This window comes from Amblyraja radiata, chromosome 6 (genome assembly GCF_010909765.2).
Source record: "Amblyraja radiata isolate CabotCenter1 chromosome 6, sAmbRad1.1.pri, whole genome shotgun sequence".
NCBI classification, from domain to species: domain Eukaryota; kingdom Metazoa; phylum Chordata; class Chondrichthyes; order Rajiformes; family Rajidae; genus Amblyraja; species Amblyraja radiata.
In genome coordinates this window covers 35,878,856-35,892,877 of record NC_045961.1, presented here as the reverse complement: position 1 = coordinate 35,892,877, position 14,022 = coordinate 35,878,856, and the positions used below count along the sequence as shown (strand labels likewise).

The 14,022-nt window shown below is 44.6% G+C and overlaps 1 protein-coding gene across 1 annotated transcript; it reads right to left on the bottom strand.

Moving 5' to 3' along the window:
* Window positions 1-10,047: 10,047 nt before the first annotated feature.
* Window positions 10,048-12,880, bottom strand: fam181b (family with sequence similarity 181 member B). Its single transcript, XM_033022540.1, has one exon. It carries the CDS (start codon window positions 12,174-12,176, stop codon window positions 11,127-11,129), a length of 1,050 nt encoding a protein of 349 aa, XP_032878431.1. The 5' UTR covers window positions 12,177-12,880; the 3' UTR covers window positions 10,048-11,126.
* Window positions 12,881-14,022: the final 1,142 nt, after the last annotated feature.

The window sequence follows — 14,022 nt, the reverse complement described above, 5'->3', positions numbered from 1 at the left end:
TGATGTTAAAATACCAACCAATAAAGTAACCAACCAATAAAGTATACGACAGTGACTATGGTAATATTTGTTTCTGTGACAACACCACTCTTCCTAAAACCCTAGGAAATGTAGTTACATTTCAAAATGTGATTACAAATCAAATGAGAAGTGCAAGATTATTTTAAAGAGTGCAAAGTACTTTATGATCAGGTTTTAGAGTTCCAAGAAAACCATTTATTTATATTACGGTTTAATTATATTGCTAATATATAGCATATTCAAATATCACAGTGCAGTTGAAAGGCTTCCAGGAAATGTAGTCTCGTTATTGGCCTTGAGCAGTGTCCATGCAATCTGATTTCCCATCTCCAAGTTGACAAGCTGCCTTTGTTGACCACATGTGACACAGTCACTTAACCTCAATTGTAATCATTGGTATTACCAAGAAAACATGACTAGTCCCTGATACACTTCCAGCAGTTTCTCAATTTGCCATTCAAATATTCAGACCATCCCGGCTTTGCATCCTGAATTTGATCTTGTAGAAAATTTACAAAATACAAGTTTTGCATCGTCATTAATTAAACTTGTGTCACACGGCAGAAAGCACTAACAGGCGGGGCTTTTAACAGGGAATTAAATTGGAGCAGAGGGAGTGAGGGCTTTTATGTTAACAGAGGCAGGTATGTTATCCCCCTGACCTTATTTTAATATAATTGGCATGTGGTCTGCTCCCGTGCAACAGTAAATAGGCAGCCAACCAATTTGTAGTTTTCAGTAGTTCTCCCAAAGATTTGCTATGAATGGAATGCAGCTCTTAAAGCTGGTCACATTTCTTCCTTTGTGCTTTCATTGGAAAAGTGGTGGGCAGATGTCAGCTACTAGAAACATATCAAGGGGTTATTTGAATGATGATGGTATCGGACCAAAAGAGGTCAAATTACACACATCATCTCAGGTATTTCCGTGGCCCGTCCATGTTTTTGCCCAGTTCAGTCGTCCATATGCCAGGGATCAAAAGACCCCCCCGTCACGTCTTAGATCTTACAAAGAAAAGAAACGTCAGCTCCTGTATCTTAGCGAGGGGCCACGAACTTAAGCCGTGAAGCATGTATCTCAAGCCAGGAAACCCACCATTCTGACCATAGATGGCCGCTGCCAAGCCATCTACACTAGCGGTGGATCTACTGTCAAACTAATGAAGCTTATGCTGCAGGGCCCCTAAACCTGGAGGGGCCCCAGAAGCGACTTTAGTCAAGATATTCTTCCGATTTTTTTGTTTTCCTAGAAATGAATCTGATTTTTCACCTCGACTAAACCCCTCACCTCGACTAAACTTCACCTCACACTTAAACCTCAACTCACGAAACCTCACCTCGACTAAACCTCCCACCTCACACATGATCCCCGCCTCGACTAATCGCCGCCTCTCTCCCGCTCCCGCGGGGAAGGGCTGCGGCCACCACGGGCGGGGGGGGGGGGCGGATCCCAGTGTCGACTTCAACATCAGCGCATGTGCACCCCTCCCTTCCCACCGGCTCTCTCGGGCAATGTGCCTGCGCCGCTCTCTGTGCTCGGCCCTGCCCCCCTGGTTGGAGCCGTTCCAGTGTGGTGCCGCCAACAGCCGAGGGGGGGGGGGGGCTACAAATAGCGGGAGCGGGAGAGAGGCAGCGATTAGTCGAGGCGCGGCTTAGGTGTGTGGCGGAGTTTAGTCGCGAGGTGGAAGGGACAGGTTTCCAGAGGGCTAGTATGGACATTGTGGGCCAAATGGATTCTTGGAGTGACAGCTCAGTCACTCAAGCCTGATGTGCTGGCAGCTCACTCACGGCTGGTGGGCGAGCCGTTGACTCATGGCTATTCCTTGAAATTCCATTTCAAGCAGGGTGCAACGCCACCAAATTCAAGTGCAGTTTCTTACCACTTCAAGCAGGGTGCAAGGCCACCAAATTCAATTGCAGTTTCATACCACTTCAAGCAGGGTGCAAGGCCTCTGAATTCAAGTGCAATTTCCTACCTTCAAGCAGGGTGCAAGGCCACCGAATTCAAGTGCAGTTTCCGACCACTTCAAGCAGGGTGCAAGGCCACCGAATTCAAATGCAGTTTCATACCACTTCAAGCAGGGTGCAGGGCCACCAAACTCAAGTGCAGTTTCCAACCACTTCAAGCAGGGTGCGGGGCCACCAAACTCAAGTGCAGTTTCATGCCACTTCAAGCAGGGTGCAAGACAACCAAATTGAAGTGCATCTTGCAGAGACTGAGCCACACCCACACTTCCGGGTTTTATAATTCCTCCCCCCTCCCACTGGAAGGGGCGTGGCCTTCATGGCGTGATTGACAGGAGAGAGATTTTCAACATTTTTTTAAACACTAATATCACTTTTATTTTTCATTGATGGGAAGAATCCTCTGCACCTGATGAGCGGAGGGGGACTGAGTAAGATGGCCAAAAATCACAGCCGTAAGTGGTAATGTTTTATCTAAAATCAATATACAGTGCAAACAGGAAGATGTCAAGTTACCACCACCAACAACCATTAGCAGTGCAGCATTTCAAAGCAGTTACCACCATCAACAACCATTTGCAATGCAGCATTTCAAAGCAGTTACCACCACCAACAACCATTTGCAGTGCAGCATTTCAAAGCAGTTACCACCACCAACAACCATTTGCAGTGCAGCATTACAAAGCAGTTACCACCACCAATAACCATTTGCAGTACAGTATTTCAAGGCAGCTACCACCACCAACAACCATTTGCAGTGCAGCATTTCAAGGCAGTTATCACCACCAACAACCATTTGCAGTGCAGCATTTCAAAGCAGTTACCACCACCAACAACCATTTGCAGTGCAGCATTTCAAAGCAACCACTTTTTCATTTTCAAACCACATTAAGGGCACTCACAGTTGAGTAGACATGCGTTCAGTGTTATTCACAGCTCAGAGAGACGTGACCCTCTCGCTTCCTCCATCTTGCAGAGACTGAGGCACAATACTTCCAGGTTTCATACTCCCTCCCCCTCCCACCAGCAGGGGCAGCAGAGGGAATGTCAACATTTTTTAAACATTAATAACTCTTTTATTTTTCTTCGATGGGAAAATCCTCTTGTCTTACACAGCGGAGGGCGACTCTGAGTAAGATGGCCACAAATCTCAGCCGTAAGTGGCAGCGTTTTTTCAAAAATCATGAAACAGAAAAACAGGAAGTGGTCAAGATGCAGGAGCTTCAGGGGGCATTGCCCCTGAACCCCCGCCGGGGGCGCAGCCAGGACTCCTGAACCCCCGGCCAATACTTATGCGTAGTCCACATAGCTTAAAAAAATTGTGTCTACTGTCTGAGAAGGGTTATTTTAAAATAATAGTATTAATAATATAGTGTAATTAAATACAAAATAATAGTTAAAATTAAAATTGAAAGGTTATTAAAGTATCATGTAGGCTAGCCGTAAATGAAAAAACGTTCAAATTATGGATGTTTCATACTAAATATATTTAATATAAAATAATTATAAATAATTAAAAACAGTATTAACATTTATGACAGAAATTAAAATTTGTGGTGATCTGTCGTGGAACAACCCAATCGAAGAAGATAAAAGTGGTTACCCAGACCTCGTTGCTGGTTGCAAAGGGGCCCCCATAACAATTCAAGCTTCAGGGCCCCAAAAGTGTAGGTCCGCCACTGACCTGTCTAACTATTTCTTAAATGATGGCAGTGATGGAAATGGGGGGGATACGCAGAAGGACGGCGTTCCCCTACTTTTCAGTTTCCAGTTTATGTCCAATTTCTGTACGAGAAGGGAGTTAGAGACGCACGTTCATTAGCTATCCTCATAGCTGCCAACTAGTACGGATTTTCCGAATTTCGTACGGAAATGCAATACGAATCTGGAAATACGAATTTGCGTTGTTAAATACGGATTTTTTAAAACACCATTTGCGTTGTTAAATACTGATTTATTTATTTTTTAATGACCATGGATAATCGTAACAATGAGTCACCATTGCACCGGCCATGAGACAAAATGATTTGTTAACTGCCACTGTTAGCACTTGTTAACAGCCAGTAGTTAACACATAGTTATACAATTTGTCATCAATACATCGATCCACATTCCTCAGTAAATGTAATTGTGTTTTGACCAAATATTAATGACGCCGCGTTCGTTTGAATAAAATTCATGGGAGAATTTCTTAAAACTCATTGTCATTGAGGGCTCCGGGCCGCAAGCACGGGCTACTTCCTGGTGTGCAGGTAAAGTCATTCACCCACGTTATTTTTAAGAAGGAACTGCTCCCCATCTCGTCTCTCTCTCGCTCTCTCACTCCCTCTCTCTCACCCGCTCGCCTCGGCATTCCCGGAATCATTTGGCATTTTGCAGTGACGGCTGCATCTGCGGTTCCTTCCTGTAGGAGGGGAGCCCTGGCCCGTGGCATCTGCGGTTCTTCCTGTAGGAGGGTAGCCCCTGGTCCATTCCCTCAGCAGGTGCCGCCTGGCCTGCTGAGTTCCTCCAGCACTCTGTGATTTTTTTTTAACTCTGGAGTGAAGGTGGACACGGGCTAGGGCTGGGGTGGTGCAGCGGACGGGCGGCGGCTCTGGGGAGAGGGTCTTCTCTCCAGAGTTGCTGCCTGTCCCGCTGAGTTACTCCAGCTTTATGTCTACCTTCAATTTCAGAGTTAAATAAAAAACAGATTGCTGGAGGAACGCAGCGGGCTAGGCGGAATCTGTGGAGGGAATGGATTAGGAGTTGTTTTGGGCCAGGGTTTTTCTTCAATAGGAACTGCAGATCAAAGATATTAGAGCGGATACGAGTATCTTTGCTGCGTCAGGCATGATTCTTCCGATTTAAATCGTAATTCCAATTTTATTGTGTTCCTATTTGTCAATTTTTTGTGCCCGATTATTTGGCGGCCAATCTACTGCTGTCTCTAAGGGGGTTGCGTCCAATCACCGACCAGCTTCCCTTAAAATTCCCGTCCAATCAACAAATTCCTGTCCGATCAGCCGCTGTCTTCAAGGGCATTGTGTCCAATCACATAATGCGCTGGTCACTCGGCGGCCAATCAGACTCAGTCTCAGAGGGGCGTTGTGACCAATCACCGGCCTGTATTTGTTATACCTATCTTTATTTGACTGGGTGTATGTAATCATCATACCCAGTGCATATAGGCTCAAAATGGCCCTGAAATGTACCAACCTCAGCCTCACGGACCATAGCGTACCCCTAGTTCCTAAAACCCTTTTCCATCACTGAATGTTGGGATAGTCTCTGCTTCAACTACCTCCTCTGGCAGCTTGTTCCATACACCCACCCCCTTTATGTGAAAATACAACCCCTCAGATTCCTATTAAATCTTTTCCCCTTCATGTGGCAATAAGCGATTGGAGTATAAGTGAAAAGGACTGTTACTGAAGAGTGGCTTCAGTAAGTTCTCGGAGAGGATTTTCAGAATTAACGTTCAAATATTTCTGGTTACAACATGTAGAGTTATCCCTCGTTCTTCTGCATTGTTTCCTCATCCCCAAGTGCTCCTTATCTGATAGAGCTTGCTGCAGTTCCTCTGCTTTCTACAAATGCAGTACTCCCTTATGTCAAGTTCAGGAAAGAAACAAGAAATCACCTCAATGTGGGAGACTCACTATGGAAGATCATGCAGACTCATCCAGATATATGAGGCATCCTTTGAGCAGACTGCGGTGAGGTCCATGTCCTGCTTTCTCCAGATGCAGTGGTTTTGCATGGAGTTAACAAGCAGCTTGAAACTAAGATCTGAAAGTTTTATATTTGGTCAAATGTTAGTGAATTGTGACTGGGTGAAAGCTTCATTAACTGCATGGCCTAATTTGCATAATCCTGTTTTTGTAATTGGTTAAGAACCGGATGTGAATTAAGAAAAGGCCTTTCCTATACCCCAACACTATTATTTCATCTCAGATGCCCTCTAGACAATGTACATGCAATCTATAATAATTGGGCATAGATGAAGCCAATCACTGGTGAAAGAAAAAAAAACACAGTTCTCTCATAAACAGAATACTTCAGATGCTGGAAATCTGAAATAAAACCAAAATATATATGAAATACTCAGCTGGTCAGATAGCATTTGTGGGACAGAACGTTAGCGTTTCAGGTTGATAGCCTTTCATCGCAACAGGGTTTCAATGGGAAACCAACGTGACCTCCATCATCTCAGCCAGTACGATTTAGGTTTGGGTGTGGGAATGTAATGGTGAATGAGATGCCATCCTCACTCATTTTCCATCATGGCCACCATGCAACCTTTTCAATGCCTTCTAAAAGAACTAATAATCACATTTCTTTATTCAGCAGCATTACCTGACTTCATGGAACTGTATCCGTTTAGTAAGCACTGATGCAATAAAGCACACAGGTAAGAGTGACTCCATGCTAATGTCAGGATAATGCAAAAATAACGCTATTTCTTTGGCTGACTTGCTTCATGACAAAGGAGCACAGGTTATTTGCAGCTGTTATCAGCAAACTGAATCATCCTACCAACAACTAGAGGGCAGTCACGAACTACTATCTACCTCATTGGAAACCCTTGAACTATCTTCGATCGGACTTTACTAGCTTTATCTTGCACTAAACATTATTTACCTTATTCCCGTTAACATGTATCTACACTGTGGATGCAATTGTAATCATGTATTGTCTTTCCGCTGACTGGTTAGATTGGTTTGTAGGTTAATTGGCTTCAGTAAAATTTTAAATTGTCCCTAGTGTGTAGGGTAGTGCTAGAGTACGGGGTGATCGCTGATCGGCACCGACTCGGTGGCCGAAAGTCTTGTTCCCATGCTGTAAGTCTAAAATCTAAAGTCTAAATCTCAGATAGGGATTTCACATCTACTTTCTGCACAGGCAAGCATTACTAACACCAGCAACTGTGAGATTTGTGTCCAAAAGGCACAATGAAAGCTTTAGGATGGAGACACAAGGAACTGCAGATGCTAAAAACTTGAGCAAAACACAAAGACCTGGAATAACTCAATATGTCAGGCAGCATCTCCGGAGAGAATGGATAGGCGATGTTTTGGGTTGTGATCCTACCTCATGTTGTTTTAGGCTATATAGATGCAGTCTAATGAGAACTAAAAATACATTTATAAAGTTAAGCAAACAGTACTTTGGAGTATGGCAAATTGTGCCTGGGGCTTGACTGGATCGGGCACCACTCCAGGAGACTGAGTACATGAGGCCACTGAGAACACTGAGGCCACCTGCAGTGGCATGGAGCGCTGGAGAGTGGTGGTGCACAACAGTGCACCCTAATGCAAGGTGGAGGACGCCTACAACTTTGTTTTGTCCAACTGACCAACGCCACCAGGACAACAGGCCTTTGTGGCCAGCTGCACTTAAAGCAACTTGAACTCTTACCAATCACACTAAAATCTGGCGGCTCTTGTATATTGTCTCAGTGGATTATTGCTATACACTTTGTACTTAATCCGGCATGTGCTTATGTATAGTAATAATTTACTGAAATTTACTGTACACAGAAGAAGAATTTCACTGTTCATCAGTACATGTGATAATAAAGAACCATTGAACACTGTGGTGCTTTTAGTTTGGAAATGTGTCTCACTGGCATAAAAGTGGGATCATTTTATTGTCTGCTCATATGAACTCTGAGCTTTACCCTTTAATTGGTTTGCCCCAGTCTGAATTGTCTCCAAATAGTGGGGGGGAAAACATTTAGTGCACCCATTATAAAACAATATATTTTTGATATGTTGACTTTTTGTCCCATACTCCCACCTATAATTGTGACACCCAATACTGATTTTAAACTTTTGCAAGAGATTTTCTACAATCAGTAATGGGATGCCAGCCAGTGATCAGACAAAGAGTGGCTCCTCTAACAACGCTGCAGCAAAAGGAAGCATACAGGAGCTACACACAAAAAGCTAGAGTAACTCAGTGGGAGGAATGGGTGATGTTTCGGGTCGAGACCCTTATTCAGACTGGTTAGGGATAAGGGAAGAGAGATATAGAGGATCTGATAGGTACACGGGGCAGAAATGTAAGGGAATAAAGAATAAATGCAATGGAAGCTTAAGAATTTTGGCAAAATCAATAAACTGACAGAAGATTAAGAATGTTGGTAAAATCAATAAATACGAATTGAGAGTTTCTTCAAATACATTATTTGTTATGGTTAGTAGGTCTACCACTTCTGAAAAGACAGGTGATTTTTTTAATGACCTTTACTGAATTAAAGCCATGGTTTGGATGGAATCACAAAACAAAAGTACAGGAAGTTCCTCTAGAGTACAGAATATTTGCTAATTGAAGTATACCAAACTAACTCTTCACTGACGAACTTTGTTATTTTTGGTTCGATCCCATCCTTCGTCATTTAATAACCAACGTTTTTTTAATTGCGATAATTCCGAGTTTCAAGTCCATTGCTGAATTTGTTTAAAATAACATTCTCAGAGATACATTTCAGAGGCAATCCATATTATGAGTTTTAATATTGCTACGGTTTTCAAAGTTTGTTTTAAACTTTAGAATGGTGATCTATAATGGGATTTGTCATTAAAACAAGAACTTGAAGCTAACTTTAATATAATTTACTGCATATGTTTCAAGCAATATTGGGGGGGGGGGGGGTCAAGGGTGAAAATAGAAATAAGAGACGCGAGACAGTATTTCCATCATATTTCGAATGAGGAGTGGTGTGTGCAATCACAATGTATTTCTAGGAAGGTGTTAGCTTAAGCCGCCTCCTTACTCTTTTTGTTTGACATTATGTTATACAGCAATCTAATGCCATTGCTTTGTCACATTCCCTTATCTGTGAACGTCTTTCGGGCTGAGGGGAAAGTAAAAGTGAGATCTTGATTCCCTTGACAAATGTTGAAATGACATTGAACTTTCTGCGCTCGAAACTGAAGCACGTTACGAGGAATCTACACCGTTCAAAACCAGGAGATATTTTGTCCAGTGCACTCGGCGATCAGCCGAGTTTCAGACAACAGTTTGATGCAGAACCATTTCTATATTATGGAATGACAAATGTACAATCCCCATGAAAAAAATAACAATCCCACTAAATGGTCGATACCCGAGGATACAAAACTAATGTAAAGTGAATTCCGAATCGAAATCGTATTTCGGGAAATTTTGAATGCAAAAGGAAACTTAAGTACGAATTCTCAGTTGAAATCACAGTTGATATATTTTTGAATTCTAGGTATATATCTTACGCAGGTTTACAAAATGCCCGGACAACTGCGTGTGTTTCAAACTGTATTGTAGCACTGATGCCTGGAACTAGCATCTATTGTAGCACTGATGTCTGGAACGTTCTGCATATTGTTCGAAGTGTCATTTTTATCAAAGATAGTCTGCAAACTGAATTAATGATATGTGCTATCAACAAAAAGCGAACCATTGATTAAAAAAAAAAGTCAACTTGATTGAATTCTGCAATCTCATTTTACCAGTAAAATTCTAACAAATACCCGACTGTTGACAAAACTAGGACGACTTTTTTATTAAATGGTGTCGAAAGATATCCTTTACCATATAAAATATGTTTGTATTATTTGACGGCGTTTGAGGTAAATGTAATGCAGCATGCATTGTGGAAACATTTCAATTAATAATGTCCACTTTCCCCTATAATGAATGTTTCCCTCAGTGAAGAGCGTTGAATGATTCAATACAATAAATGACATTGTAAATGGCACAATGGTAAACCTCTGATCAGTGATCGGTACCAGAGGTATTGTAAATCTTTTAGGTGACAATGTATAGGATTGTTATGCAATTAGCCGGGCTCAGCGAAAAAGATAGAACATATTTTAAGCGCAATTATTGGATTTAGGGAGGCGAGTATTAATGGTTGACTGTCTCCCATCAAGTATGGCTTCCTGTCTTTAAGATTGGTTGGTAATGCGGAACGGGCCGTGAAAACGGTGGGAAAACCCGTAACACTCGGCAGCTTTGCTGTTCCTGTGGAATTTGAATTGCCTTCCATCCCCACCCACCACCCATTGGTAAAAGAAAAAAACTTCAAAACAGACGAGGTGCATTCCGAAAATAAAGTCCAGCTTTATTTTGTCTGTCGACCCTTCGTTCGAGAGGTTACGGCAACCGGTACCTTTCTCGAAATAACTCACAGATCAAGTGGTTTCTAGACAGGCAGGGCACTAAAACCCAATTCACAGCAGGTACTAGGAGAAGATGAATATCCTGGTGAACTATTCTTGACAGAGTTGTTTGTCTCTTTGGGAAGTGAACAAAGATAACACTGGCAAACTAATATTGTAGTCAGCAGGGAGTCGGGAATATAGATTAATAAAATGGAAAACAAGAAATAGGCCAAATATCAATGGTTAATGCGGATCCCCGACATTAACACAGTCTTTTCTTCATACTATAAATAACACGATCTAGAAATGTCTACTTGTTCCAAAACGAAATGCCATTATGGTTCATTGTTAACCGTGTCACATAATCTTAGTGCCCTTTACACAATTTCAGCATGTCTTATTTAATTCCCCTAAATTTTGGTATATGCGTTCAAATTGTATAATTTCAGACATATTTTGACTACAACATCGCTTATTATTATTTTGTTTTGTCTAATGATAACGCGGGACTTGCAGTCCGTTGTCACGTACAGAACTATTTGTTCACATCAGTACAGATTTACTCGGTCAGATCCTTCAATCCACAAAGTGCAATTGCATCTACACAGCGTATGAAGGGCAGCGCCCATCTTAAAAGTAGTGTTTCTTTTTTTTTGTTTCATGCGACATTGGCAGTTGAAAATGACCCGTTTTGTACGTCAGCACAAGGTTTATACACAATCACTGGCGAACTTTATTACATTTCATGCTTGTTTCTTGGACTAGGCTAACACAGAATAGTAATGGACCGAAGAAATGAAGGAAGCGAGATGCCAGGTGTTGTCTATGTAACCCGCGCTACGCTGCGTGTTCCCTTGTGTGTTGTGTTAACCCCGCCGGCCGCGGCTCATTCCACGCTCATGCCGAGCCTGAGTATCAGCCTCTCGTGTTCATAAGTACAAAAGGGCCCTTTGCCCTTTGCCGAGCTTTCCAGTTCACCTGGACAAATGCAACAGTTCGTGGGGTTTGAAGAAGCGAATTAGAGACCGGGAAATGTTTGCCTTCCACAATTAAATCCCGGACTATACTCGTAAGAGACCGGTGGCAGTGTGCACTCGGGGAAGAACTGCGAGAAGGCTGCTAAACTGCCCGGGGGCTCCTCGATGGGCGGAGTGTTAGCGGGCTGGCTGCTGCTGCCGTAGAGCGGGGCGAGTCCGCCCGCTGCCCTGGCGCTCTCGGCGGCGGCGGCGAGGCTCCAGCCGGTCGGAGGGCTCTTTTTCGAAGGGTTGCACTGGAGCCAAGGCTCCGGGAAGTTGGCGAAGCCGCGGTACGTGTCGTGGGCTCCGAGCTCGCAGCTCCCCTGCTGCGGGACCCGCACTGGGAACGGCTCCTGCCCCGTGATCATGTTGCTGTAATCCGGCCCGAGCAACTCGAAAAACTCCGCCGCCTCCGGATTGCCCCTCTCCAAGTCTTTCAGGGACATGCCCGAGGTGGAGGTGATCTTAACGTTGGCCGGCTCCGTGAAGAAGGACGGCGGCAAGTTGCGGTTTCGCAGCGGCACCTTCTTGCTGCTGTTGCCGCCGCCGTTGCCGCTGCTGCTGCCGGCGGCTGCAGATCGTTGCAGGTCCCGCACCGAGTCGAAGAGAGCCGCCAGCGACTTGCTTTGAAGGCTCGACTGCGAGCCGTCCTTCTTTGGCGGCGGCTTACACTGGAAATGGCCGGTGGTGGTGGAGGAGGAAGAAGGGGGAGAAACCTGCCTCTTGCTGCCCGGCTCTTGCCCCGGTCCCGGGCCGCTGCCACTCGCGGAGATCATCCCTGTGCACCGTTTGATTTGTTTCTGCAAGTACTTTCTGTGGTTGATTTTTCTCTTCGATTTGACTGGCTTGTCTAAAGCCAGTTTGATATTGCTGGAGGCCGAGTCTATAAAGTTGAGCAGGGCGCTGGTGGTTTCTTTGAGCTCGCCGGCGCCATCCATCTCTCCCAGGAGGGCCCCGTTGTAAGCGTTCTCCAACTCATACTCCACCGAGGAGCCGGGGGGGAAACAGAAATGGATGAAGTGGGGGTTCATGATGGCAGCCTGCACAGCCATCTCCCGTCCCCCAGTCCCCAGGATTAACAGTAGCCAGTCCCTCCTCGCTCTCGAGCAAGTGCCTTACAAACTTTTCCAGCACATCTCAGAGGTTTCTGGAGATCACGGGCACAGCGGCCAGCGACTCGACACTGGGACGTGGAGCAGAGCAGAGGGAAATCCCGGGAAACGATCGAGCTCTCAAGCTTAAATCCAGCCCGGACTTCAGTTGCCGAAAGGTTGTTCCAAATTAAACTGGGCAATACATCATCCCATCGCTCTGCCTCCAGCCCGCCTCTCCAATAGCTCCTCCCCGCCACCCCACTCCAGCACCACTTTGTGAATAGCGCTTTAATAAATGGGCTTCGCTCTGAGCCCGGCCTTGGAAAGAAGATCCGTTTCCCGTCAGTGGAATCAGCGGGTCAAAAGCGGCCCCGAGCCTATTATAGAGCTGTGAATTCATTAAAGCGAGCAGCTTAAGGAGGTTGGACACGGTTTGGGAGAAACGTTATTACTACAATGTAAAGTTTAGACTTTTAGAAACGGTAAACATTTTAAAACAGGAACAGTAGATGAAAGTGGTTCTCAGAAATATAGATTCTTGATTTTGCTTATACTTTTATTTTTTTAATCCAGAATTTGCAGTTGGAGCGTTTAATGTAAATTGGACAATCTGAGAAGAATCTAGACATTCAAGGAATTGCAGGTTGGAATCTCAGAAGGGTCCAGACCCGGCCCGTCTCCTTTCCACTCTCTCCACAGATGATGCCTGATCCACTGAGATCTTCCCTCGGTGTTTGCCGAGAAGACTCCATGTTTCTTTTGCGCCAAGTTCTCTCTCCCTCTCTGCTGGATCGATGTTCCACCACCATCTTACGTTAGTCCTTTTCCATTTGTCACCAACCTGCTATCCTTGCGCCACGTTGGCGGACGACACCACGCCAGCTTCCCCAATGGACGCTAACAACCCCAATTCTACTTCACCATTACCCCCCTCTCCACGGTCTTTAAGTTGTCCAACATCTCATGATACACGAGGAGACTTTCCCTCCAACGACCTGCAGGGTGCAGATGCCAGAATCCTGAGTAAAACAACAAGTGCTAGTGGAACTCAGCGGTCAGGCAGCATCTCAGGAGGGAATGGACAGGCGACGTTTCGGGTCGGGTCCCTCTTCAGTTTAAAACTTGCTCTCGGTCTGCCGCAGATTCTGTCCCACCAACCCCATCCGTCACCCCGAGAGCCAACTGAAACCGTGACAGATTATTGACAACTGTTGCTTTACACCTGATTTTCGCACCACAAATCTATACTCGTATGAAAGTCTATTCCAGGTAGAACTGTCTTAATAAGCTTCTGGACATCTAAAACTGTATATATGCAAACAGACGCCAGTGTTTGCCAATCTATAGTGGGTCCAGTTTAACGACGCTCAGATTTTAAAACTGCCGTATTTCTCTCCCGGATCTTCAATCCGATACCATAATCGGCGGTCTTTGGTTTATGAACCCCAGAACTTTGATCTGACTCCTTAAACCTCTCCTCCGCTAAAAAAAAAAGTGCTTCTTCAACACCACTTCTCGGCTACCCGCCCTAATAGTGATTTCTGACAACACCGTGTCACGTTTTGTTGATGATGCTTCTGACAAATACCGTGGGATATCTATGTGGCGATCCACTAGGCAGGTCGCCATTTATTTCCAGGTATTTGCCTATAGATGTTATCTAATGTTTATAAATTCTTCAGAGGTACAAAAAGCGGGGGGGGGGGGGGGGGGGGGGGGGGGGGGGGGAGGGGGGGAGGGTCAATGAAATGTCACAGTTATATAACTTGCCTCTCTTTTCAGCCAAGAAGGGCGTTTTATAATT